This window comes from Artibeus jamaicensis, unplaced genomic scaffold, assembly GCF_021234435.1.
Source record: "Artibeus jamaicensis isolate MK-2021 breed Jamaican fruit bat unplaced genomic scaffold, CSHL_Jam_final contig_866, whole genome shotgun sequence".
NCBI classification, from domain to species: Eukaryota; Metazoa; Chordata; class Mammalia; order Chiroptera; family Phyllostomidae; genus Artibeus; species Artibeus jamaicensis.
Genome location: NW_026521994.1, coordinates 946,035 through 972,655, shown reverse-complemented (window position 1 = coordinate 972,655; position 26,621 = coordinate 946,035). Strand labels below are relative to the sequence as shown.

Sequence of the window (26,621 nt, the reverse complement as noted above, 5' to 3'; positions counted from 1 at the left end):
AACATAACATAGCACCAACACTGGGGGTGGGGCCCAAAGACCCCAGAGGAAGGAAAGAATACGCTGAGATCAGAGCTCCCACAACCACCTTTGTGACCTCGGCAAGTCATTCAACCTCCCTGAGCCTTAGTTTCATCATTTTTCAAACTGAAATATTCATAATTATCACAGGATTTGGGAGAAGACTAAATGAGATTTTGTATGTGTGTGCTCGTACAAAGTTCTTGGTATGCAGTAAGTGGCATCTGTTGACCTGTTGCTGCTCCTGCGTGGGCCAGGAGGGTAGGACATGAGACCAGCAGGGTGGGGTAGGACAGGCAAGGATGAGTGGGCAGGCGGCTCAGCAGCCGGGGCCCAGCAGCCGGGCCCCAGCCTTGCCCACTGCTGCTGGCCTTGCTGAGAGCTCCTGGTCCCCCTTTCCTGCAGGGCCTGGTGCCCCAGGGAGCTTAAAGTGTCCACAGGCATATCCTGAAGGTCTGTATGAGCACGTGCTCCTGTGCTGTGCGACCTTGGTCAGGCTCCCGCCCCTCTCTGAGCTCTGTCAGGGGAGCAGTTGATCTGATGGTATGTAAGCACCACCATCCCTTCCCCCCAGGTACCAGCCCCCTACTGCTTAAAGAACGGGCTCTCAGGAGGCCCGAGAATAGGAATTGGCAACAAAATGCCATGAGATTCACTCATTCATTCAGGTGACAAATATTTACTGAGCACCTTTCATGTTCTGGGGCTGGAGAGGTATTCGTGAACCATACGAACATCACTGCCCTTATGGACTGTGATAAACAAATAACTAACATCATGTGTTAGGAGGTGGCGAGTGGAGAAAAGTACAGCAGAACAAATGGGGGTGAGAGTACCCAGGGTGAGGGGTTACCATTTTAAGTCAGGGGTCAGAGTGGACCTCACCAAGAAAGTAAGGTTTCGTGAAGAAGGTGCTCCCTCCTATTAAGAACGTTTTCCAGTGTCACTGGTCTGCTTCTTAGAGGAGAGCAACCATGTCCCATTAACCTCTGGTTCCCCAGAACTCAGCTGGGCTTGACTCACATGGGTGATAGGATTGACCCACACGGGTCTAGAGCAGCAGCCTTGAACGTGGGGTTGGGCGGCCCTGTCACCCTTGTTCCCTTCAGTGGGAAATTCTTCCCAGTACCACCTGCCCTCAAACAGAGCATCAGCCTGTCCAGCGTCAGGCCCTGCACGGACATACCCCAGGGCGACAGACTCTGCTGTGTTCGTCTCCCAGCACTGCGTCCACGCCAGGCCCAGAACTCCATCTGCTGCCAAATTCCAGGGCTGGAAATAATGAGGCAAATTGTCCCTCACCGCTGATTGACTTTCAAGTTGCTCTGCTAAACTGGGTGCAGTTGAAGTTTTAGCAAGTCTCCCGGGGACTTCCAGGCAGCTTCAGTTTCAGCCTTGTAAAGAACTGTTAAGATCCAATCAAAATAAATAAAATCAGATCCAGGAAAGCGATGTGTTTGTGACTGCAGACGAAACACTCAGGATATTCATGCTGAAGCCCAGCGCCCCGTTTTCTCGGGGATTCCTTACACCAGACTGGCACGGACCATGATCTCACCAGCATCTTGCTCTGAGGCTGGGCCTCTGGGAGCCTCCTGCCTGCCCCTGTGCGACCAGAGAGGAAAGCGCAGGCCAGGCTGGAGCACAGCTGTGTGACTCGGAGGAGAGTCCTGAGCCATGGCTGCAGGAGAGAATCCCACCCTGCAGTTTGCAGGGCCTTACTGGCCAGCCATGTGCCTAGTTCTGGGGAAACGCAGGGTCTAACCACGGAATCACAAATTCCAAATCATGAGATGCCAAAGCCATTGAATGCAAGCGACAGGCTTCTTGACTGCCAAGGTCACAGGTGAAGTCAGAGGATGTTCAATCCCAGCTCTGAGGATCACCAAGCTGGATAACCTGGAGAATCTCCTTTGAAATGGCCTCAGCCTAGCCCTGTGCCCTTCTGGGCACACCAGTGAAGCAAACAAGGGCCAGGACAAAGCTGGAGAGAGATGTGCTCTCCTGTCTCCCTGTTGCCAGGCGGCTTCCTGCTCAGCCCGCCTCCCCACCACTGGTTCCACCTAATGGCCCCTCCCCTTGGCCTTAATGACATCCTGTGTTTGATGCTTTAGCTAGAATTTTTTGATCAAACCCTGGAAGAAAATTCAAAGGTATTTGAGAGAAAAACCCTGTGCAAAGCCAAGAACCACCTCCCCACTTCTAAGGTTCAGCAAAATCAGCAGGGACACCACGAAGACCTTCCTACAGCCAGAGACGTATCCAAGGAGCCCTGGGATATCATTGTGAACAGCGCCTTCCTGTGAGGGATGAAAAAGTGGGTCCCCAGAAGACATCATTCAGGGTCACTCCGGGGCACCCGTCAGAGGTGGGTTTGGAAGCCAGGCCTCTGGCCCCCACTTCCACTCTCTGGCCACCTGACACTTCCAAGAGCTGCATTCACCATTGACTGGTTGGCGCCATGTTTCCATTGGCCAGGCTTCACCCGGTCCAAAGCAGGGGTCAGATGGGCCTCCCTCCGCCCTGCTGGTGCCAGGCCGTGCTTGCAGGCAGGCAGGCCTGGGGCAGAGCTCGTCCTTCCCAGGCTTGGCTCGCCCCCCACACTCGGAGCGCTGAAAGGCCTCCTTGTACGGCGGCCCTGCCTCCCGGCCGCAGCGCACAGCCCCGTTCTCTTACCTCATAAACGGCTAATTTGTTACATATTTTCTGACGCTGTAAATGGGAGAACAAAGACCTTTTCTCTCTCATATTTTTGTTCAATTATGTTTGTGGGGGAACCTGATCCCCTTCAAAGGGGGGCTGAGGAGCAGAGCGGGAGCCTCCCAGGCTCGCTGACCTCCCAGGGCCAGTCTCTGGCTGCTTGGGCCTGGGTGTGACCAAGACGGAAGGTGTCGAGGAGCCCCCCTCATATCCTGTGAAGGCACTGCGCCCTCATCTTCTGAGGAACAGACGCCTGTCTCAGAAACAGGTTGGCTCTTCCAGCAGGAGATGAAGCTTCCAGGGGCAGACGTCAGACAGAATAAAAGAGGTTCTTTCCACAGTCCACATCTGTGTGCCTCTGTGGCACGGGCCTGCCAGGCAGGGGATGAGTTCCCTGGCACTCCACCAACAGCCCCTGTCCCTGTGACTGTGGCGTGTCCCCCAGGAGACGTGGCAGGAACCTGGGGTGGAGTGGACTTTGAAAAGAAACACCTCCGGTGAGAACCCCTGGACTGCACAATTTCTGAGGCTCCTCCTAATGCTGAGGCTCTGGCCTGTCTTGGAGCTTTTGCCCAGCTCTGGCCCCACATCTGGGTTTCCCAAGTGCTCCTTCCATCCACTTATAAAAACGCACCCTCACTGACTCTGAACACTGGACCTCCCGACTGCAGAAAAGGGGACAGACACAGACTGGGGCTGCGGGGAGGCCCTCTGAGAGGAGGTAAGCTTCTAGGCAGGACAGAATGGATGTGTGGGTGTGGACAAGCAGGGGCCAGCAAGGACCCCTGACCTGGCAGGGCCTTGGCACCAGTCCAGGCAGGGTAGTGGAGTGACAGTGTGGGCCCGAGGCCCCATGAGAAGGGTACAGGCAGGCAAGGGTCTGAAGCCATCCTCTTTCTGCCCGTGATGGATCCTAGAAGCAGACTGGCCCTTTAACCAGCAGTTTTGGGGATCCTTTTCTGCTCCCACTGGCTCATCCTTGGCCTGCCCTCCCAGGTCAGACCTGCACAAGGAGGCCTTGGAAAACCCTGAGTATTTCCCATCTGCAGTGTAAGCAGATCTTTCCTCATCCAGAATGTGTCTAACTTCTCTGTGTCCTTTTCCCAAGACCCAAGGCTCAGATTTCAGTTCCACATTCTTTCGCCTTGGGTCTAAAAACATTTTTCCTTTCTGTGGTAGGGGGTAAGGAAGGGATAAGGGGGCATAGGAGACCCGAGCTGCCCAAGTAGAATAGACAGAGACCTCATTCCCGCCTTAGTCTTTCATCCCCCAGCTTGCTGTGTGGCCGTGAGCACCTTCCTGACCTCTCTGGGCCTCAGCGTCCTCTAAGAACCACCACCCGCCCCCCCCATCTGATGTTCTCTTGGCAGAGTCAAAGTCTCCAACTCTCCCTTCCTGCCGCCAGGAAGTACCTCCTGTGACTTTGAACAGGCAAAAAGCAGGAGAAGTTGGCACTGCACTTTAGTTTTATCTGTGAGGTCAAGTTCTATGCAGCTGTCTCCTTTGATGTACTCCAGCAAGAGCATCCATCCCCAGGCTGTCAAGGCCACGGGTCCTATGCCAGGCCCACGCAGCCTTCTTTCCCTCCTGCTGTTCTGGACCTGCTCCTCCTCTGTCCATCCGCTGCCACAGTGGGGTTCAAGCCTTCCTAAAGTAGAGGAAAAGAGGGTGAAGGCCCAGGGCCAAAATTTGGGGCCATGAAAGGGAGTAATATGTGCAAGGAGAGAGACTCAGAACCCTGAGTTAGAGAGTTCTAAAACATCCAAGCCAAGAGAGATTTGGAATTCCAGCCTGCCTTCACTTCCTCCATGCATCCACCAACCCCCCAGGCCTAAGTTGGGCCTCCTCACCTCTCCTGGCCTTGAGAGGGCTGAGCCTGTCTCCTGCCTGAAGTCTCTGCCCTTCTAATCCTGTCTCCAGGCAGCAGCCAGAGGGAGGTTTCTAAACCAAAAGCCTGCCTCGATCAATTCCTGCTCCAGAACTTCAGCCACCTTCCGTGGTCCCTCAGATAAAGTCCGAGCTCTGGATCCCCCCTCTGTTCACTGCTCCAGTCCCGTCTCATGCCCTCCCCTAGCCACACACTGCCCTCCAGCTAATGGGAGTCATTGCATTTCCCAGAACTCACCAGCTTCTCCCAGCCTTTGCATGGGTATTGACACTTGCAGGAATTCCTTCTCTTGCTCTTCTGCATGAAAAGTACATGCTCCTCCCAGGTGTCCCTGTGGAATCACCTTCTCCAGGAATCTTGTGTGCGGTCCTCTCCTAGCAGCATAAGTCTGTCCTGCTGTGTCCACCCCTGAGCCTGGCTTTCATGAGTGAGGAGTGACCTGAGTTTTGTTAGCATCCCGTTGCATGTCTTCCTTGTCTACCTCCTGCCTTGCTCCTCTCCACCCCAGACCTTCAACTCCTTGAGGATAGAAATGGTGCTGATTTGGTGGCATGGCCCCAGTACCCAGCCCAGGGCCTGGAACTAATCTACGTTAAACGCTGAGGAGTGAATGAGAATCCAACCCACACACGCTGGCTCCTCAGGGCCACCCCATTCCTGCTTAGCAAGTAATGACTTCCAAGGTTTTTAGAATGCAAGCTAACTGAGCAGGGAAGACAAATATTATTCTCCCCACTTGGCAGATGGGTAAAGTGAGGCCCAGAAGGGCCTGCCTCATGTTCTCATAGCAGCATATCACCAAAAGATCCAGAACAAGAACTTCACACAGCCTGCAATGTAGCAGGACCCAGATTTCAACCCGGGCCAGGGCCCCCCCCCTTTCTGTTGCTAAGCACCATTCATCAATGAAGCGTTGGTAGCCTACAGTTTAGCAGACAATTTCACTCACCAGCATGGAGGGCTTAGGCTCACAGAGCCAGCCCCTCACTTTCCACCCCAGGCCACCTGGAGGTGCGTGTTCCATCCCATCTTCACTGGCTGCCGCCCAGGACCAAGGCCGAGCGGAGGTCCCCATACTGCTGCAGGGCTTGTGAGCCTCCCCCCTCTACCCTGCAAATTGGTAATTGCCGTGTGGTCAGACCAGAAGGAATTAGACAAGCCCTCTAGGAATTCCATACTGATTTTGCAAATGAAAATGGAGACTTGCCTTTTGAAGTCTAGGCAGCTGTGTCAGCAGGCAGGTCTGAGACAGCAGGAAACATAAAACTACACACCTTCAACCAATGGATGCAGCCACTTAATAATAATGATGACGATGATGATGACGATGGTAACCAGGGTCACTGCTGACCAATCACCTACCGTGCAGACCATCATCCCTCTGTAGGTCTCCTCAGTCTGCTCATCTGTGGGCCCCCCTCTATTTCAGCCTTTCCAGGTGACTACCCCACTGTCTAGAAATCAGAGAAGAGCCAAGTACCCCTGCTGGGTAGAGTGCAGAGCCCATAGCCCTTCACCACTGGGTCTCTTCCTGGTCTGACTCCTGACACCTCTTTCAACATACCACCCACTTCCCTGTCCCTCTACCCCGGACACACACCCCTCTCAACCCTACTCATCCTGCCCAGCTTAAAGCACGATTTCATTGCTTTCCCAGGCTGCGTCTGAAACTCCCTCTGAGGCCCTCAAAGCCCCCAGTTTTCTCCTTTTACCAATAACTTATCACTTAGTTTTATACTCACCTGTTTGTCTGCCCATCTCCACCACCTTGAAGTTCCTCAAAGCTTTATAACAGAACAGGTTGGCCTAGATGATTCTCTGAAACATTCTAAACATTTTGCCCTTTTTTCCTCCATGCCTGGTATATATTCAATTTAGAAGACCAGAAATGGTTACTGGGGAACCAAAAAGATTCATCTTGGTGTCAGATAGTTGATGCCAAGAGCAGAGAGGGCTCAGTGCATTAGGCCTGGGCAGAGCTAATGCCCTGGGCCATGGCACCCCAACGATGGGAGAGCATGGGATGTCACTTCTTCCTTAAGCTTTGTCTTCCCTGTGTATAAAAGAGGGTCAGGAATGCTGGCCTCACCATTCTGTTATAAAGAGTAAATGAGCTTCCGTATGTAAAGTGCCTAGAACTACAGACAATTTTAATCATGAGATGGTGAGATGTTACTGTCCAGTAGTGTTGGGTTCCTAAAACATGACTTCTGGAGCTAAGAGGTAGTCTTACATCCTCAGGCTTCCAAGGTGGATCCTGTGACCTAGAGAGTGGATCTCACAATTGGGCTGGGTCAGAGCTTGCCACACCAGAATCTGGGTCTCCAGCTTCCCTTGGGCTTATCTGCAAACTGAAAACTGAAGGACTTCTTTGCCCTCCAGCAAGGCAGACTCCACACAAACTCCTTTCCTGGAGACCCCAGCTTCTGGGCCTACCCCTCCCACACAGACCCAACCCAGCCATCAGCCTCCCTCTCCTACAGAATGCTAATCTCCTCATGTGGGTGGCTCTGGATTTATGAGCATTTCCTGGCATGACTTGAAGGACAGAAGAGGAAAGCTGGAATCTTAAAGGGTGGTCTTTGGGTGGAGAAACTAGGCATTCAGAGAAAAGAAGGAAAGAAAGCTAGAGTGAGTCAGCCTCCAGTGCCCTCCCAGGAAAGCACAGAGAGCTCAGCCAGCCCACACTGCAGGGAAGATGGAGGATGTGGCCACACTGCCGGGTCCAGCGGGTGGGCGTCCACGGAGCAGGGAACATCTGTGCTAGAGGCCAAGTCAGTGGTTCTTTGGGTTGTGGCTGAAGGTTTGGGATAGGGTGTGGTGAGAGGAAGGGAGGAGCATGCTCCATTCCTCCCCCTGTAGAAGGAAGACAGAGCTGCCTTCATCCTCAATCTGATCTCCTTGCTTCACTCTGGCCTCCCTGGTTTCCACATGGCATAGCTGCCACCACAGTCCTCTGCGCACACTCTCCTGGACTTCCCATCCCATCAGCCCTATGGGATGTGCTTCCATGGCCCACCTGGCCATGCCTCTCTGACTGTCCTGGAAATCCACCTCTACCTCTCCAGACATCCCTTCTCTGAGCTCTGAACTATTGTTACATCATCCAGGCTCCCTTATCCTCATTCCAATGGGAAGCACTGGCAGGAGTGGAAGGAAGTTAGGACGTATCATGTCCCCACTGGCTCCCGCCTCCCTGCAGCCTGCTGTGGTCCAGGCCAGGGAGCGGTAGCTATGCTGCCTTTTGAAGGCTGTGGCTCTGGTTGGGTTTAGGTACCTGACCACCCACCCCTTTCCCTTTAAGGCTCAGCAGCAGGAAGCTTTCCTGCTGCTGCTACTACTTGAGCTCCACTATCTCCTGTCCACACCTCTTGTGAATATTCCCATCATTCAACACGCTTCAATTACCCTTTCAGCTGAAGTTACTTCATCGGAACTCACTTCACTGACAGCACACCATCTGTTTTCTGTTGGGTTCCTGCCTGAGGCAGACCTTATCTACTAGTTTTCCCTCACTCACTTCTCTCTAGCCCCACTGGCCTCTTCCTGCTCCTCACCCCCATCAGGCCTGCTCTGCCTCAGGGCCTTTGCACTTGCTGTTCCCTCTGCCCAGAACACTCTTCTCTCAGATATTCACATGGCCACCTCCTTCATCTCCATGAGACCTCTTCTCAAATGTCCCTTCTCCCTGTGCCTTTGCTGGACATCCTATCTAAAATGTCAACCCCCCCCCCAACATACACACACTCTTCCTAAACTCCTTGCCTTATTTCCTCCTTAGCAATGGTCATTCTCCAACATAGATGTTTTGCTAGTTGTTTTTATTTATTGCCAGCTCCCTCCAACTGAAATGAAAGTTCATTTAGGGCAGGGATCTTTATTTGCTGTGCTTACCGCTGTACCTCCAGGGCCTGGAACAATATCTGGTATTGAAGTGCTCAATAAACATTTGTTCAATAGATGTGTGAATCGATCCTTTTCATGGGTGGGTAAAACAAAGCCTGGGGAAGAAAAGTGACTTGCCCAGGGCTTCCTAGTGGAGATTCAGATGGTGACTATACCCTAGTCCTGCTTCCCAGCCCAGAGCCAGTCCAACCTCCAGGAAACCTGTGTTTGCTTGGATGCCCGCCACCTAGTAGCCCAGTATCCTGAGACAGGACTCTGTGCCACAGGCACGGGGGACTCAGGATACTGAGAAGCAAGCAGGAAAGGTGTCGACACTGTTTTGGTGCTGCCGATGGGGCAAGGAGAATAAATAAATAAAGTTCACCCAGAGCCTGGTGGGCTCTAACGTTTGAGGAAATGTCCCCCGAGCTGGAGAAGGCTTCCTGCCAGGTAGAGCTCTCCTCTTCTCCGACCCAGGAGGCTGACTGATTGATGTGACCCAGGGTCCAGGGGACTCAGCTCTCCCAGCTTTGTGCCCTAGGGGCACAGGGTCCTGGCAGGGAGGTGTTTGGGATGGGAATTGGGAAGGGTGACTCGTTCAGCTTTTCATTCATTCATTCTTGATTCATTCATTCATTCTACAAGTATTTATGAAGCCTTCACTCTGTAGGTCAGTACTGTGCTCTCTGCTGGAGAAACAGCACAGGACAAATGATTTGCCCGCCTTTCATGTGTCACCTTTGAGCAGGGAAGCAGGGGGAATGCAAAGGTTCAGGAAAGGTCAGGTGCTTTGGGGGCATTAAGCAGAGGACCTGCCCAGTCCATGGCCCAGGGAAATCCTCCTGAGAAAGGAGCTTCTGAGGCCAGGTGAAATGGGAGTGTGAGCCCGTGGGTAGAAGAGGGATCCAGGCAGAAAGGGAGCGAGGGGAAGGGCCTTGCTCTAAGGCTGGGAAGAACTCTGCACAAATGTGGGTCTGAATGAGGTTTTGTTGGGCCGGGCCAAGAATGAAAACAGTTCAGGGAAGCTATGTTCCAGGTGGGGTTACCTTGTCAAAGATGACCTTTCTCCTCTCCTCATATGTCAACTCTGACCAGGCCCCAGGCCTAGGGTTCTAGCTCTTCTCCCTCCCAGCTGACTGCTCAGAATTTGGGCCTCGCACACTGGCCCTGCTTTCTTGTTTTCATTTGTCTTTCCTCCCAGTGGTTGGGTGGGTGTGGCTTGCATGTTGCACGTAGGGGGATCGGAAGCACTCGGGGCCTGTCAGCTGGACCTGTGTTTGAATCCCTGCTCCAGTTCTCCAAAGGAAGTCCTTTTGCATGTGACTTGACCATCTCAGGGCCTCGGTTTCCTTATTTGTGATGTGAGAATAACGATTCCATTTCCAGGAGGATTATGGGGCAGGCTGGTTTCTCAGCATCCTTACAATGGCTCATAGAACCTGACATGCTAATCTAATAAGGTCAACATCACAAGTCCACCCCTTGTCCACTTGACACCCATATGTATCTCCTTGAACCATACTTAATCTGAAAATAAAGATAATAGCAAGGTCATAATTCCATCTAACGTGATACAATGATCCTGCCTACACCCAAAATGCCTTCCCCAGAATATCCTTGTGTAGCATTTACTCTTTTCCTTGATATTCCATAACTTAAAAATATGATATATAGTTAACAATACTTAAATACTATGATATAAAGTCAATATACCTCATGTTACATGATGGGGGAGGAGAACAGAAAAAGAAGAGAAGAAAACACAAATTTTACACACACACACACACACATTCTTAACAAAAAAGGGAGGAAAGAGTCCTGACGAGAGTCCTTGTTTCCATACCTGGTCACGTGATCAGAGATGGTCTCGATAATCACCTTCTGCTGTTCCCACCGCCATATTCCCTTTGCCTTCCGTATGCACCTCAACTGGTTGTGGTTCTTTACCTGGTGGGGTGACCCAAAAGTTCATTCCTGCAGGTTCAGGGCCATTCACAGTCCTGCCTGGATTGGGTTGTAGGTTTTCACTGATGTTGGTTAAGCACAGTGTGCAGTAACACTAAGACATATCCTAAGGGAACTGCCCAACTCTGCACTTACTCTTCCTTACCTCCACTGTGGAGTGTGGGCCAGTTCCCCAGGTGGTGGGGGCCAGTCACCCAGCCAGCGCAGGAACCCCTATCTTTGCCTGTTGTTATGGAGGCATGAGGAGCCTGAAGTAGCCAGGGGCAGGTTTAACTTCCAGTTTAATGGAAGCGTTGTTGTGTCTCCAATATTCAAAATATTAACACTTTACTAATTATTTCATTTACTCTCTATTCTCTACCCCCCACCCTGCCCCCGACAGCAGGTAAGCTCCATGAGAGGATTTGGGTCTCTTTTGTCCCTAACTAAACCCCCAGCATCTAGGACAGGTCCTGGCACGAGGCAGGTGCTCAGTGAGCATCGCCAAACCCCTGCTAGAAGAGCTCGATACCCCAGCCTGCGAGCCCAGACTGTCCAGAAGGATCTCTGCGTCCCACATTCTTCCTGACAAAGGGGCCCTGCTCCCTTCCTCTCCTAATGACGTTGCTGAGCTATCGAGTGAACACAAGGCCTCAGTGTTCACCAGTCCAGCCCATTTAGGAGTGTTTACTAGACTAATCTGGAACAATAAACCCATCCGCACCCTCCTGGCGCCTGCCTCACTCCATTCTAGGCCCGTGTTTGAAGATGTGTTTAAATTCCGGGCCTACATTCAGCAGACGCCGGAGGCCAGCTCCTGGCCAGCGAGCATTGACGCGGGGGGGCCCTCCTGGGATGTTCAGGGGCTCTTGGTGGCAAGGCCTTCGCACACAGACATGCAGGGGCAGCAAGGCGACTCCAGCCTTCACCTGGTGTTTGTTATTCCATGTCAAAGCCTTATCATAAACATTATCCTAGAGTGGGCCACCGAGGCTACAGACGAGGAGGGTATGTTATTCTAAAGAGTCCGGGAGCAGAAGGCATCAGGGCCCAGGAGTCTGTGAGCAGTGCAGGCTCAGGAATTCAGGGTGAATGGGAGGGAGATGGCAGTCAGAACAAGGTGCTCCCTAACCACCCTCTACTGTCATGGCCACTTGGCAAGTCTGCTTCCAAGATGAGCTCTGAGTGTATGGAAACCAAGCCCAATTAATCCACCAATCCCAGATCCCTGCAGGGAATCAACAGAAGGTAAATGTTTGTCGAATGAATGAACGAGTGCCACTTCTTTATGCCTATTGGAAGTGCCAAGAATGCTCATGATGGAGCACATTTTACTTTGAAGTTTGGTTGTGGGACCTGCTCTGGAGCCAGACAGACATGATTTCAAATTCTGGCTCTGTACTTTACAAGCTGTGCGGCCTTCCGCCTGTCCTTCCTCTCTGCTTCTCTGGTTTTCCACTTGCAATAGGGACACTATTCCTGCTGGCTATCTCCCAGAGAGAGCAAGAGGAGGCACTGGTGATCAGTTAAATCGAGAGGGTGGTTCCACAGCTGGACTGCCCACATTCAAATGCATACCCTGCCCCCCTCCAGTTCTGTCACCTTTGATGAGTTAATGTCTCTTCGTTGTTTCTGTACTTTTTTTTATTCTACTAAATGGAGTTAATATTAGCCCTACCTCAGAGTTGTTGTAAAGATTAACTAAATCAATATGAGCTTAAAGGGTTCCTGACACATAGTAAGTGCTCAATAAACATAGTGATCCTAATAATGACTGGGTGAGGACTACTTCATAAGTTGCAAAGGATGGATATGGGGTACCAGGTATGGGGAAAAAGACCCATGATTCAGGGTCAGCCTCCTCCATTCTGAAGCAGTTCCTGAATGTGTGCAGTTCAACAGTGAACACAGGCAGTCTTCCTGCCCTTGCCAAGCTCTTTGTCTAGACAGGCAGATTACAGGGAATTATCTGCAAAGGGCACTTCATGGGGATAAGTGCTAAGACCAAGGGAGGCAGCAGGGTCTCTGGGAGCACCAACCCCACCCAGAGGTAGGAGGGTTCCCAGACAACAGGCTCGGGTTGCAGTCCCAGCCCACCGCACTCTGCTGTGCCACACTTGAAAGGCCTCTTCAATCATCTGGCCTCAATTTTCTATCAGTAATAAGCTAATAATAAACACGCCCTGGCTATTTCTGGCTATTTCACAAGGCTCCAGAAAGAAAATGGGTGTGGCCACATGTGCAGGATGAACATGGACTATGCCAGTGGACAGCTGGAAATCCAGCCCCAGAGGTCCAGGGTACTGCAAAGCATCCTGGGCAGGGTGTCAGGAGACTTGGGTGCGAGCCCACTCTACACAGTGTGTCCTTGGGTGCACCCATTCTGGGCCCCTATCTCCTCTTCTCTCCTGTGTGTGGAGGGCACAGCATGAAGTCAGTGGTCCTCCAGTTGGGCTCCAGGATACCCATGGAGTCCACAAAGAAGCATTGGGAGTCCCGGCTTCAGGGGACCTTGAACTAGCAGGACGTCAGGCTCCAATCATCCTCCCTTATGTCAATCAGGGAAGTTTCCATTTTGTCTGCTCCACATTTTGAATCACAAATAATTCCTCTGGAAAACAATAGCAAAAAAAGGATTCCATGGCTAAAAAAGGTTTGAAAAACCACGGGACCCGATGACCTCCAGGGGCTCTTCCAGCTCCAATTGGGAAAAGTTAAGGTCTATTTTCTTCCAAGTGTCATTTAGCAAGCATTTATCCAGCACTCTCTACATGCCAGAATTGTTCTTAGCACCTTACAGATTGTCACGTGCTTAATTCACTAGAACACCTCCTAGCTCCATGAGGGCCGCATGACTAAGGAAATGACTACATGTGGCTAAGAAGGTCCAAGGGAGCCATTTCTCCTCCAGGCGTGTCTTCTGCATGCCTGGGCAGATGACCTCATCACAGGCCAGGTGGTGCTTGGCCAGCCCTACTCTGAGAAGCATCAGGACAGGTGTGTGCAGTGGCAGAGTGTGGTCCCAGGAGGTCTGTGTGTCTCAGGCCCCAGAGGATGGAAGCAGAGCATTCCAGCTTGACACGGATGCTTTCATCCAAGGTATGTGCCATGAGGGAGGAAGTGCCTGTTGCCTTAGCAATGTCCTCAGCAACAGGTCTACTGCCTCCTGTGATCCATCCACAGCCACCATGCTGCCATCAACACCCTGCACCAGGTGGCTGCAGATTGGATTTCAGGGGTAGTGGCCAGAGCCTGGAGAAGGCCCAGAGGTGGGGTGGTGGGATCTGACCTCATCTCCAGCCAGCTCATTATGGGGAGCAGACTAGGCGGCTGCATCCAAGTTCAATCCAGCTCTCCTGACCGTGAGGAGCAAAAGCGGGAGGAGATGGATGGAGGTGACCTAACAAGCACAGCTTGGCCCCATTGCCCATGACAATATTCTTGGCCAGATTTTGTGGACCTATTGCATGAGCTTTTCTGTTCATATTATATATTCTGGGACCACGTAGCTGATGCCACTTGGTGGGAACTTCCGCTATGTGTTGGTGTTCTGCCCCAAATGCAGACAGAGTACCAAAATTCTAGGGGCTAGTCTGAGCGATTACTAAGCAGCTTTGAACTATGATGTGACCACAGCAGGCATCAACGTACTAAGGAAAGGAGAGGGGAACATGCTGTCTTTACTAGGACCCATGGTTGATAATTGCAAATACAAAATTAGTAAGGGACACTTCCTGCTTTCAAGAAGCTCGTAGCCTAATGAAAGAGACAAGTGGCTAACAGTGGTTATAATCTAATGTTCATACCCCAGTGGAGGGAAACATGGATGGAAGTGTCACCACAATTGTGCTGTGTGGCAACAGTGGTGGGCGTTTGCTCGGCTGTCAGGGCCCAGGTGCAAGTGGCGCTGCCAGGCTTGCTTGTGTGTCCGGAAGCTGGCTGGCTGTTGGCTGGTCTAGGATGGCTTTGGTGGGAGAACGGAAGCAATGTGGCTCTGTACATGTCTCATCCCCCATCAGGCTGGCCTGGGCTGCTCAGGGCAGTGGTGGAGGTGCAAGAGGAAGCAGCACATTTGCGCTTTTCAGGCCACTATTTGAAGTGCTTACTAACATCCCATTGGCTATAGAGCAAGTATAGAATCAGAAAGGGGGGTGGGGGGGGCGGTACCAAGTTCTTTGGCCCAGGGTATGAATACAGGCAGACCTTGGGAGTCCCATGGATGGGCCAGAGAAGTTCAGTGGAGGAGACATCTGTACTGAGCCTGCATGGCCAAGTCTGAATCTGCAAGTGGAGAATGGAGGTGGGGTGCACAGAATAGCATGTGCAAGGCACAGAGATTGCTGAGTAGTCAAACATTCGGGGACACAGGGCTGGGTAGAAAATGAGGTCATTGAGCAGCAGGGTCCTCAAAAGACTGCCTCAAAGACTCTCTTGAAGAGCTAGGCCTTTGTCCTGAGGGCAGGAGGCACCCTTGAAAGTTTTGAGCAAAAAAAAAAAAAAAAGAGAAAGAGACCATCAGATTTATGCTTTTAGAAGTTGACTGTGGCAGAAGAATATGGGATAGGTGGGAGGAGAGGGGGTCTGTAGGGGAGGCATGGGGGTGTCTAATGCCATGGACCCAGTGAGAGATGCTTGGGCCAGCATTGGTGTGGATCAGGAGGCTGGGGGACTGCCACTCAAGACAGTGTACAAACAGAAGAAGCAGGGCCTGAGGACTGATGGGACAGGTCATCGGAGACCACCTTCTGACATTTTGCACAGGAATTGCGACAAGTCTTTCCCTGTATCTGTGCTGGATAACTCAGATAATGTTAGGCTCTTCCTTGTTGTTGGCCAAGGGAGTCTGTGATACAGTCACTGTGTGAAACTAGGCATGTCCCTTCTCTTCATGGGCCCCAGTTTCCCATCTAAAATGGGACACTTTAGATCATCTCCCAGGGCCCTAGGACTTCAAGCAGGCCGTGTTTCGTTAGGACCTGTGTTCCTCGAATGCCAGAAGCACTCAGGCTATAGAGAAGTTCCCAAGGAGCCTGTTAAAATGCACACCTTGGGCTCCACCTCAGAGATTCCAATTCCAGGTGGAGCCTGGGCATTTGTGTAGCGCTCCAAGTGATCCGATGCCTGGCAGGTCTGCCTGGGACATAGCTGTGTCACCAGGACCCAGCACCGTGGCCCAGAGCATAGAGGCCCTTGAGGAAACACATGCTGAATGTCAGCACGGTCTGACTTGGGGAGTCCAGCCCCTAGGCCTTTGCCTGCTGTGAGGACTGCTTCTGGAGCAGGTGGCATCTGGGTTAGGCTTTGACATCTAAACTTGTTTTGGTCATTTGTGTTTTTTTGGAGGTGTTCTTGATTACAAAATGAGTCTATGCTTATTATAGAACTTTCCTAAACACAGGAAAAGAAAGGAGCCCAAAGTAAAAAGTACCCATCATTCCAAAACCCAGGTACAACTAGGGCTCTCATGTTGTCCCATCATTAGATGAGATGTTAATACTCCACGCAGGAGTGGGGACCTGTTTGGGCAGAGGGCTGGAGATGAGAACAGGCTGCATGTGTTCACAGGCTAGTGAGTAAGGAGCTGGAAATGTGGAAACGCTGAGACTGCGCCAGCTGACGCTGGCCTCACACACCTTCTCTGTTTCAGGGCCTGTTGCCCCAAAGTCAGGAGGGAGGAATGCCAGTCCCGAAGGTGTCAGGGACCTCAGCCAGGCCCCTGAACACAGTCCTTATTTCTCTTTCTCTCCTCTGCCCAGGTGTTGTTTGCCCTGAACCAGACCCTGCTGCAGCACGAGAGCGTGCGAGCTGGGAGCCTACAGGCGCCCTACACCACGGAGGACCTCATCAAGCACTACAACTGCGGGGATCTCAATGCCGTCATCTTTAACCATGACACGTCACAGGTGAGGTTCCCCCCCTCTGGCTCAGGCAGCCTCTGGGTCACTAGTTCCCACCTGGCACTTATTAGACACCTACTATGTGTCAAGTTTAGGCAACTTTCTCTCCAGCCATGGTAAGCATGAGCTATTGGGATCCCCATTTTACAGATGGGGAAACTGAGGCTCAGAGAGGGGAAGAGACTTGCCCAAGGCTGCACCACTGATTAGTTGTTGGGTTATCAAATTATAAACGGTAGGACTTGACCCTAGAAGCTTAGCCTGGAAGAACAGGGAGTCTTCCGGGAGGCTCAGTTCAGTGTCTGGGGAAATTAAAGCCCAGGGAAGGGAAAGCCCACAGTTACTCAGAGTCTGGGCTGGAGTCTGGCTCAGAGTGTTCTGTCTTGATTCGAGGCCTAGAGGAAAACTCACCCAAAGGCTGAGTTTTGGCTGAGACCGTGGGTGGGATGCCAAGAAGCAGAGCATGGCGCCACCAGGCCTTCCCATTGCCCTTGTGATAAATCCCAGGAAACATTGTCTAGCATTCAAGGCCCTCCATGTCCTGCTCTCTGATGACCTTGTCATAGTCCAGGTGCCCCATGGCATAAAGCTTGTCCTGCTGACCTGTGCCACAGGCAGCTCTTCCCCAATTCAGGTTACCCTTTCAGACCGCTCTGCCCATGTTTAGCCTCCCCCCCCCGCCCCCGTCAAACATCACCTCCTCTGAGAAACCTTCCCAGACCCCCTGGAAGGAGCTAGATATTCTCCCAGGCAACTCTAGGCCCCCACTGTGCTTTTTATGTCATGGTGCTTGAATCTCCATTCATTTGAGAAACAGTTGAATTAGTCAGAACAGGCCACTTCCCTGCTCAAGAAAGACACTGCAGTGGCTCTCCACTCCCCTCAGGGGAAAAGCTAGAGTCCCTGTAATAGCCTGTGTGGCCCCATAATCCCCTCCCCCCAACCCCAGGTCCTCTTCCCTCCCTTCACACCCGCTGCTCCGGTTGCACAGGCCTCCTTGCTGCTCCAGGAACCCACCAGGCATGCTTCACCTCAGCACTGGCTGTTCCCTCTGCCGCAGATGCCCTTCTCCTGGGTGTCACTATGGTTCACTCCCACCCTGCCATCAAGACTTAATTCAAATAACATCATCGCAGTGTGGAGTGCCCCAACTAGCCAGCCTAGAACTATGGTCTGAGCCTCACTCCCATGCTCTCATTCCCTTTCTTATGCTCTGCTTTTCCCCCATGGCACTGATCATTTTCTCGCACACTTATATATCCGATTCACTAGTTAGTGGCTATTTATTGTCTGTCCTTCCCCACTAAAGCAGAAGCTCCCTGAGGGCCACCTGGATCTGTCATATTCATCACTACATCCCAACTGGCTAAAGCAGCTCCTGGCACAGAACAGGACAGGCTCAGCATTATGATAAAGGAGATGGGGAAGCTCAAGAGAGCTGCCCTCCTGGGGCTGACAGTCTCAGAGGAGAGATGGGAAGATTAGACCAGCAGTAGCACCAAAATGTGATCCTTGCTTTAAGGGAGAGTAGAGGATGATGAGTTGGAGCCTGTGGCAGGAGCAGGAATTCAGATGGGCTTGCAGTAGAGGCAGGCACTGGGTAAAGAAGGAAAGATCCCTGTAAGATGAGAGGTCAGAGAAGAACATGCATTTGGCCACAGACAGGAGGAGGAAGAATGTTCCAGCAGAGGAAACTGCATGTGAACAATCTAGAAGGGAGAGAGAGGTGGAAGAGGGTGCATTTGGGTTGGGGGCCCAGCCGTGGCCTCCTGTCCATGTGCCACCTCACTGCACCCGGAGCTCCTTGAGGGCAAGGGTATGGCGCTCATCTTGGTCCCAGCGCTGGCACAAGGCCTGGCAGTGAGTGTGCGTTAGTGAGCAACTATTGCATGAACGACTGTAGTAAGGTACGTGACCCAGCCAGAGGCAGGAGGCTCAGGACTCTGAAATCTCTGACTGAGTGTAGAATGAAGGGAGGAGAGAAGAACTCAGACACCTCGAGGCTCATTGGCATTTCACCAGCCATGTGCTTTGTGACAGAGCTCTACCCTGTGTCATCTTTAGGGCAAAGCTGGCAAGCCATGAGCAGACAGAGTTGTGTTGCAGAGGGGACCTGGTCACCCCTCAGGATGTCCTGGCCATGGTATGGCTGGGCTAGCAGGCAGACTGTGCAGGGCTCTGCCAGGCTTGGCTGACACTAAGTTGAGGAAAGGAGGACTGGGGTGACCTCAGGGGATGGCAAGCTCAGATTGCCTTTGAGCCTGTGTCCAAGACCACTATTTGTCTCTGGTGGGTGGACTACATACGTTGCAGGGATTAAGTAAGATCGGTATTGGAAAGTGCAGAGCACAGTGCATGGCACAAAAGAAGTCTTAACTAAACGGCAGTTTTGTACAGCTAGCCTGGGGGATGGGACTGGCTTCGTCACCTTTCCCCTCTGAGGGCAGAGGCTAGAGTAAAGGGTGGCTTTGGGTGGGGTAGAGACAGAGATGAGAAGCGATGGCCTTCAGGACCATCAAAGAGCCATGAAGGCAGCATTCTGCTCCTCTTCCTTCTGTCTAGGGTGCAGGCAGGGGCCGTCCCTGCTCTGCTTCCTGACCAAGAGTGTGCATTTGTGGAAAGATGAATTTGTGTGAAAGAAGGGAACTAAAAAAATTAACAAGGACAGAGACCAGAAAGTTTAGCATTGAAGTTGCAAAAGAGTTGAGCTAGATACTGTGGGTCCTGGGCTGCCCGGTGGCTGGCTGGCATTGTCTGCCTGTGTCATGCTGATGGGGCTTCGCTCCACACCAAGGATGGGGCCTGGCTTTTTGCCGGGGTGGAGATGGGAACCAATTAATGATGTCATTAGAGCTGCTGGCAGCCTTAACTCTTCTGTGACAAGTTTAAGTGCAGGATGCAGGATAAGATTTTTAAGAAGACATGTCCAGTCCCCAGGGCTCTAGAGGGGTGGGTCTGAGGTGGGGTGATGAGAAGACCAGCTGGGCAGAGCCAGGGTGGGGCCATGGGGTGTGACATCAGTGCAGGCTCCCCTGACCCACAGCCAGGACTGGGGCAGGTCTTCATGCATCACCGACCTCAGTAGCCTCATATCATCCCCTTTCTTTACCCCATGCATCCAACAGACTCCTTCTGAGACCTTCCACTGTCCAAACCTGTATCAAGCTAGGGGTCACGGGGCACCCTCAGACTGGGTCTGCTGCCAGGATGAGGAGTCAGACCTGCTCAAGAGAACATGGGGGATCCATGCGTTGATGGGGTACTCAGGTACTGAGGAGCCAGAGGAGCCACCTAACAGGGTGAACATGCATCTTGGTTTGTCTAGGACATTCCAGGTTCATGATTAGGGAAGACTGGCCCCCTCCTGTTAATTTTCCTGACTCTTAACTATATATGAGCTTTTGCTGTCATAAGTGTCTGAGTATGGACAATAAATAATATGGACAATATTGGTAATAGCCCCATATTACCAATTTCTGGGCTGAGTCTCAGAGAAGCCAAGTCACTTGCTAGTTGCAGAGACCACCCCCCTGGGTAGTGGCAAAAGAGAGTCCAGCCCTAGTTGTTCTGTCTGTCTGACTTTAGGACCGTATTCACATCACTGTCACTCTACTGCCTCTCACCTCCTTCATTCACCCAGTCATTCACTGATTGAACAAGTACTTATTTGCTGGTACAACATCATTGTACATTCTTTCCCAAGTTCAAGGAATGAAGGGAAGCCTTTGAGATCCAAGTTTCCAGAACTAACCCTTTGGAGTCGAAGCTTTCTGTGTCCCACTCCACTCAGAAGCCTGCAGAGTTGCCTATCTTATAACTGCATCAAATCTAAGTGTGCTGGTGCTGCCAGGGCTGCCAATCATCCCTTCCATGGTTGGGGAGTGAGTAAGAATTCCATTTCTTCATTTATCCATTTGCCAAAAAAACCCTGGGCACCGACTCTGTGCTGGCCCTAATGGGCACAGCGTGGCTGCTGCCTATACCTATACAGGGTGTGCACTGCATGGATTTAGGACACCCAGTCATAGCATGGCCATGTTCAGCCTAGAACAACAAAACAAGACTTTCTAGAAGAGAAGTCCTCCCCTCTCACTCTGAGGAATGCACTGGTCTTTGGCCAGAAGATATCAGAGACAGATGTCCCAGCCTTCTCCACGTCCCTCAAGGGTCGGCCTCCGTCGATGCCTTCATCTACCTCAGAAAGAGTGTTGACAACTCGTCAGTGGCTCTAGAAGCCATATGGCTGGGCCACATGACTCTTCTGGGGGCTAAATCATGCAGGAAACTAGCCTCCTCATGTCAGACTCTCTGTCTAGCTAGGCCTTCTGTCCTGTGCTTCATGCCTGGGCTGGTGAAGACAGAGAAGTGGAAGAAGGGACACCAGGAGGAAGACACCTATGAACAAGGGCTTGGAGACTGGAATGACACTGACAGGTGTGGGGAAAGTGAAGGTAGCATGTTCTCTTTCCTCGATGGCCCATGGCTTCCTTTGAGGCCACAGCAACATGTTGCAAGCCACAGTTGAGGACATCTGGACCCACCACCCACACTGGAAAGACAATATGCTAGGAATGGAAGAACACAGCAGGAGGCAATGTGGTGAGGAAGGACAGCACAACTTTATGTTCAAAGTTTCAGAAACCTTACTGGACACTTATTCTGTTCCAGCCATTGATAAGGACTATGTCCCTGAGCTCAAATTGCTCTCTGCCTAGTTCAACAACATGTCAGTGATGCTGGCCCCAGGTCACATGGCTGGGTGTGGACAGTGGGTCCAGAATTGAGGAATCTGAATAGTTCTAGGCCAGGTCATTGAACAAACCATTATTATGGGAGGGAGCAATGGTCTTGGAGTTGAAGTTCCTAAGAAGGATGGAGGAGTTTGGGTTATATCCTGGGAAGTGATGAAGCTGTGAATAGATAGTGGTGGCAGTAGATGGTAGCCAACCAGGGCTCAGGCATTGGGAAAACCAAAGATTAGGACCCCTCTTCTTATCTCTGTAGGGTGAAACGGGCTGAACGCAGCTCATGACAGCACCCATCATCTCATGTAACCCCCCCAAATATATTGTCAGCCCCATCTTACCAATGAGGAAACTGAGGCTCAGAAAAATTAAGTAACTTGGTCAAAGTCACACAGTGTCAGAACAGAGCCTGAATCCGAGGTCAGCCTGAGCCCGTACCCCATGGCCTTTCTCCTACACCAGGCAGCTCAGCTGGCCATCCACACCTGCTTGCCAAACAGAATTTCCTATGTGTGCCAGGACAACGCTGCTGACATGAGAGCAGTGAAGCAACTGAGCTCTGTCCCACCTCCCAGGACCTCAGTGTCTGGAAGCTGAGGTTCAACAAGGCAGAGACAGAGGAGTGATACACATGGGAATGCAGCAGTCTGGGACTCTTTCCTGGCTTGGCCTCTTTGCTAGCTCTGTGACTTTGCACATGTCTCTGGACCTTTCCACTCTTGCTTTCTCCATTTATAAAACTGGTTATGGAATAGATGAAAAACATATAGCCCACTGTAGGGACATAAGAAAGGTAAGTTGCTCCCCCCACCTGGGCTGTGTGTGTTTATTTGGAGCCCACTTTGCTCCAGAAAGAACTGAAGGCGGCCTCTGTCTTACCTTTACAGCTGCCCAACTTTATCAACACCACCCTCCCGCCACATGAGCAGGTGACAGCCCAGGAAATCGACAGCTACTTCCGCCAGGAGCTTATCTACAAGAGAAATGAGCGGATGGGGAAGAGGGTCATGGCACTTCTTCAGGAGAATGAAGACAAGATCTGCTTCTTTGCCTTTGGAGCAGGTTTGGACTGGAGTGGGGAAGGGATTATTTGCAGAATTCTTAAGGGCTGGGAGATTTACTAAACTCGTTTCTGACCTCTACTTCATAACAGGAGAAGTTGAGGCCCAGATTGTGCAGGAAAAGCTACCAAGTGCTCAGCAGAGCTGGGACCCAAAGTGATTCTCCTGCTTCTAGCCAAGGGTTCTTTCATATTAGTCCCCATGGACAAAGGAATTGACCCCTGCCAAGGACAATTCCTACAGCCCCTTCTGCCCCAGGAGGCCATATTGAGAGCTCAGAACGGAAGCAGCTCCCAGTACCCAGCCCAGCCTTGGGCCTCCCCACCCCCAGCAGAGCCAGACCCATGTGGCCCAGTGGGCAGAAGGCAGGCTCTGACATCCCATAGTCCTGCCTCCACATCTCAGTCCCAGCCCCATCTAGGCTGCATGACCTCAGCATAGTACCTTCTCAAAGGCTCAAGTCCCTCTGCTTTAAGTTATAGCAAAAACTATTCAATGAATTAAAAATAACTACCTTGGAAAAGGGTTGTAGAAATTAGTGGCAACATTCAAATAACTTGCCATGTAGTAAAAAATCACAGTGGCAGCTACCATTATCATGATCATCACCATGACAGTTAATACAAGTTTTATTATCCCACTGTGGACCATGAACCTGATGCTTCTCCTGGGGGCTCTGGCCTCTTCATACAAAGGGAAGCCCAGATGTCCAGGTGCAGGCCGTGCTCAGCATCTCTCCCTGTTCCTTCCCTCTCTCTCCCTCTCATTCTCCAAAATTCTTTCTTCCTTTATCTACAGCTGGCACTGCTAATGACAATGATGTCCACATGGGAACCAGGATATTGTATTTGCCTTCTTTATTAGTCAAGTTTTGTTCTAGAGCTACAAAAAATGTATTTTTTCTTATTGATACCTCAATTTGGGTTAACTGAATTTGCCTCCTGTTTTGTTAGAATTAAGCCCAGGCCTGGTGGGCACTCATAGTGCTGCCCTGTCATTTATCCCTCCCCTGGACCATTATACACACACACACCCCCATTACACACACACACAGTCTGGCCAGGTCAGGTTGAATTAGATCAAGTCAACCAGTCAGTCTAACTTGGATGCATCTTGATTTTGCTTTGGAACATGTCTACTGTTTAAGGTCTGTCTTCCTCCTGTACCCTGTTCTCTGCCATTCAACCCCATGTACTTCAAGGGCAAGTACCAGGGTTTATCTGTCTGTGCCTGTCTTTCCTCCTCTGCAGCCCTCAGCATAGGAGAGGCACATGGGAGGGCCTCAGAGAGATAGGACCTCTGGGGCAGCCTCTTCAAAGCCACATCTGAATCTGGACAAAAAGAGCTCTTGGCTCACGGTGGAACTGTGCCTCAGCCTGTGGTACCCTATGACAAGTCCCTTCCCTTTCCACAGCCTCAGTTTGCTCATCTGAGCAGGAGGAGCCAAAACTCACTTGGGCCATCTGTGATTGCAGGAGCTGTTCAAGCAGTGTTTAGAGTAGGAAAGAATTCCTGTAGCCTGGAGAAGCCAGCAGGGGTGGGACCTTAACTAACCATACAGAGAGGGCAAGGCCACTTACCAGCTGCAGGACACCTGCTGGAGACCTGGCATGAGTCAGGACAGCTTTGGGAACTGTGCAGAGAAGTAAGTGCTCCCCAACACACCCTCTCACATCATCCAGTCATCCAGCTGCCTCCTTCGCCCCCCACTGTGGACATCTGGAAAGGGCACTCTGCTCTTGAATGGTCCCCAGCTGACCACAACAGCTGGCCACTCTGATCTCGACCAGTCCCAAGCTTCCTCTCTGACCAAAAAAAGTCCCTATTGAACTTGACCACTGAAGGCCAGTAAATAATCCAGCATTTCTCATGCCTCACTTGAGTGGCAGGACCTTTCTGTCCCATTAGCCCCAGGGCCCAGGACTAGAGTCTTCCCAGGGTCTGGATGTAGCTAAAACCAGTTCTTTCCTGTGGGCAAGGAAACAGGAGAGCCTAGAGATTAAAGTCACAACAGTGTGGGCAGCCCTGGACCCTGACTTCTTTCCCTGAAATCTGAGTTCATAGTGGAGACACAAATGTCCACTCAGGCAACAGGCCAGCATGCAAGCATCACGCCCAACTCTAGTTTCTTCCCCATCCCTGAAATCCAATTGGTCCTGTGTGGGTCTTGTTGACAGACCACCAAGAACACTCACACCTGTCTACTCCATCTATCTCCAATGCGATTGTCCTGGTCCAAGCCTTCATCAGCTCCAACATCCTCGTCTCCCCCCCCCATCTCTGCACTGATACCTACATTGTAGCCTGTGCATGGTGCTGAGTCTGTCTCCCACCCCCACCTTTAGCTCTGGGAGCACAGGCACCACTTAATCATCCCTGTGTTTTTAGTAGCATGTAAAAGGTTCTGAGCCTGGTAGTGTGTGAAAGAATGAATGAGAAGAAAAGAACAAATGAATGTTAACCAGCTCTTTCCCTCCTGGTCTCTTCTGGGCCTGGTGAAGCCAGAGAACAGGCCAGTAATAAAGTCAGGGTGATGTGAACCCCACCTCACCTCTCAGAGACCTGCTCTCCAATAACAACAGGCCTGCAGCCATGTGCAGATGTTGCTGACAGCTGCCACTTCTGACTCAGCCATGCCAGAACACATGGACCTCTCTGTGCTATAAATCTATGCCTTGACCCAAGAATTTCTAGTCTGGATGGGTCTGTCCACCTCATCGTAGTCATGGAAGAATGAGGTCCACAGAGGCCAGAACATAGGCAAAGCTCATAACAAGCTGAGGACAAAGCCAAGACAGACCCAGCCTGGGAGCTATGACCCAGGATTCTGTTCTTTTATATAAGCAGGGAGCCAGCTGAGCAGGCCTGTGACAGTCAGTGTGTTAGCATGGAATGTGTCCATACACAATCCATGGCAAGAGACATCCACACCTGCCTCATTGCCTTCTTATGACCATATTAACTGCTAAGTCCCACATCCTATGACAAGCTGAGAATTTGGGTGCAGGGCCAGACCAAACACTATTCTGCAGGGTGTGACCTGAAGACACATTCACTCCACAACCACCGGATAGGTGCCTCTGAAGGTCCATCTCAGGCCTTCCCAGACCACTGGGCCATGGAGGCCTGAGTCAGTCTGACTCTTCTTGTCCATCCACTTTTCAGTCCTCAAAGAAGACAAAGGGTCCCAAGGCTGTGGGAGGGAGGGAGGGCCTTTGCCACTGGAGATGTGCCTAGCCATCCTCCAGGTGTGTGTCTACTCATGCAAAGGTCTCTCAGATCCAGTTTTCACTGGGCATCCCCAGGAAATAGCTTGGGAAATAGAAACATACTTATAAGACACCCATCCACCCCGCGGGCCTGCCTTGCCAGTTGTCTGAGCTGCACCCCTGCTGAGGTTTTGCCTTTCTGCCATGGGCCAGCCTCAAAAGCCATTGAAGGCCCTGAAGGCTCCCTGGCTATAAAGCCCTGGGAAGGAGTCACACAAGCTAAAGAAGGAGAGAGAGGCAGGGGATGTTCCTGCCTTCACCTGCCTGCCCACTCCTCCAAGTACATATCCAGACCCTTCCCAGCCCACCCCTACCCCAGAATCCTGCCTTGAAAGCTGGGATTTCGAGTGTTGATGGTAGACTGGTCCCTCCTCTGTTCAGCTCCCCAGGAGGATCTGGGGCAAAGAGTCAGAGCTTTGGAGTCAAGATGCCTGGGTGTAAGGTGTGGTTCTACCACTGTCAGCTAAGTGAGCCTGGGAAAGCCATCTCACCTCCAAGGGCCTCGGCCCCTCTCTGTAAAATGGTAATAATACACCCACCTCAATGGGCTGTACTAGATACACTTGTTTTAGATCACAGGGTTAAAAGTCTCCACCAGGATGGAGGGATCCTAATAATAAAACCCCTGCTGTGTGCCAGCCACAGGTCCAACTTCTTGGATTTCATTGCTTTTAATCCTCATAGTAACACCACAAGATGGGTTTTATTACACACATTTTCCCAATGAAAACCAAGGCCCAGAGAGGATGAATGGCTTCCACAAGGCCGTGCAGGCAGACCTTTGAATCCTGGCCTCTTGGGTGCAGGTCCTGGCCATTTCTCCTATACATGGGGCCCTTGCTGTATACTTCCAGAAGTGCTGATGATTTTGTGGGGAGGTTGTCTTTTTAGCTGGTGCATCTCACAAAAGAATACTCTCCTTGTGTCCATGAGGTTTCTGCAGCAAGGCACTACTGGGCCTTTTCTAGAGGCCAGCAGAATAACCTCTTCAGCAGGTTCAGGGACAGTTAGGGTGCAGGCATGTGTGAAAGCTCTGCGCAGGCCTGGGTGACATCTGGGGGCCTGGATGAAAGCCCTTTCTCTCCAGGAGATAGCTGTAGCCAGTGTGCAAACCAATGTTCTAGAAAGGACCAAGCCACCGCCATGGAGGAGTGAGCCAACACAGGGGGAGGGGCAGTCTGATTCCCAACTGCCAGGATCACAAAGATGGA

The 26,621-nt window shown here is 51.5% G+C and overlaps 1 protein-coding gene across 2 annotated transcripts in view; it reads left to right on the top strand.

The window, feature by feature from the left end:
* The window catches only part of TRABD2B (TraB domain containing 2B), a 203,598-nt gene that overhangs the window by 147,553 nt on the left and 29,424 nt on the right, over window positions 1–26,621 (top strand). For both annotated transcript variants that reach the window (XR_008393031.1, XM_037132691.2), the window contains exons 3-4: window positions 16,195–16,341; window positions 21,968–22,142. Coding sequence is in view for 1 of the 2 variants with exons in the window: in XM_037132691.2 (XP_036988586.2) it covers window positions 16,195–16,341; window positions 21,968–22,142 (322 nt within the window). In the remaining variant the exon portion in view is untranslated. The remainder of the gene's footprint in view (window positions 1–16,194; window positions 16,342–21,967; window positions 22,143–26,621) is intronic.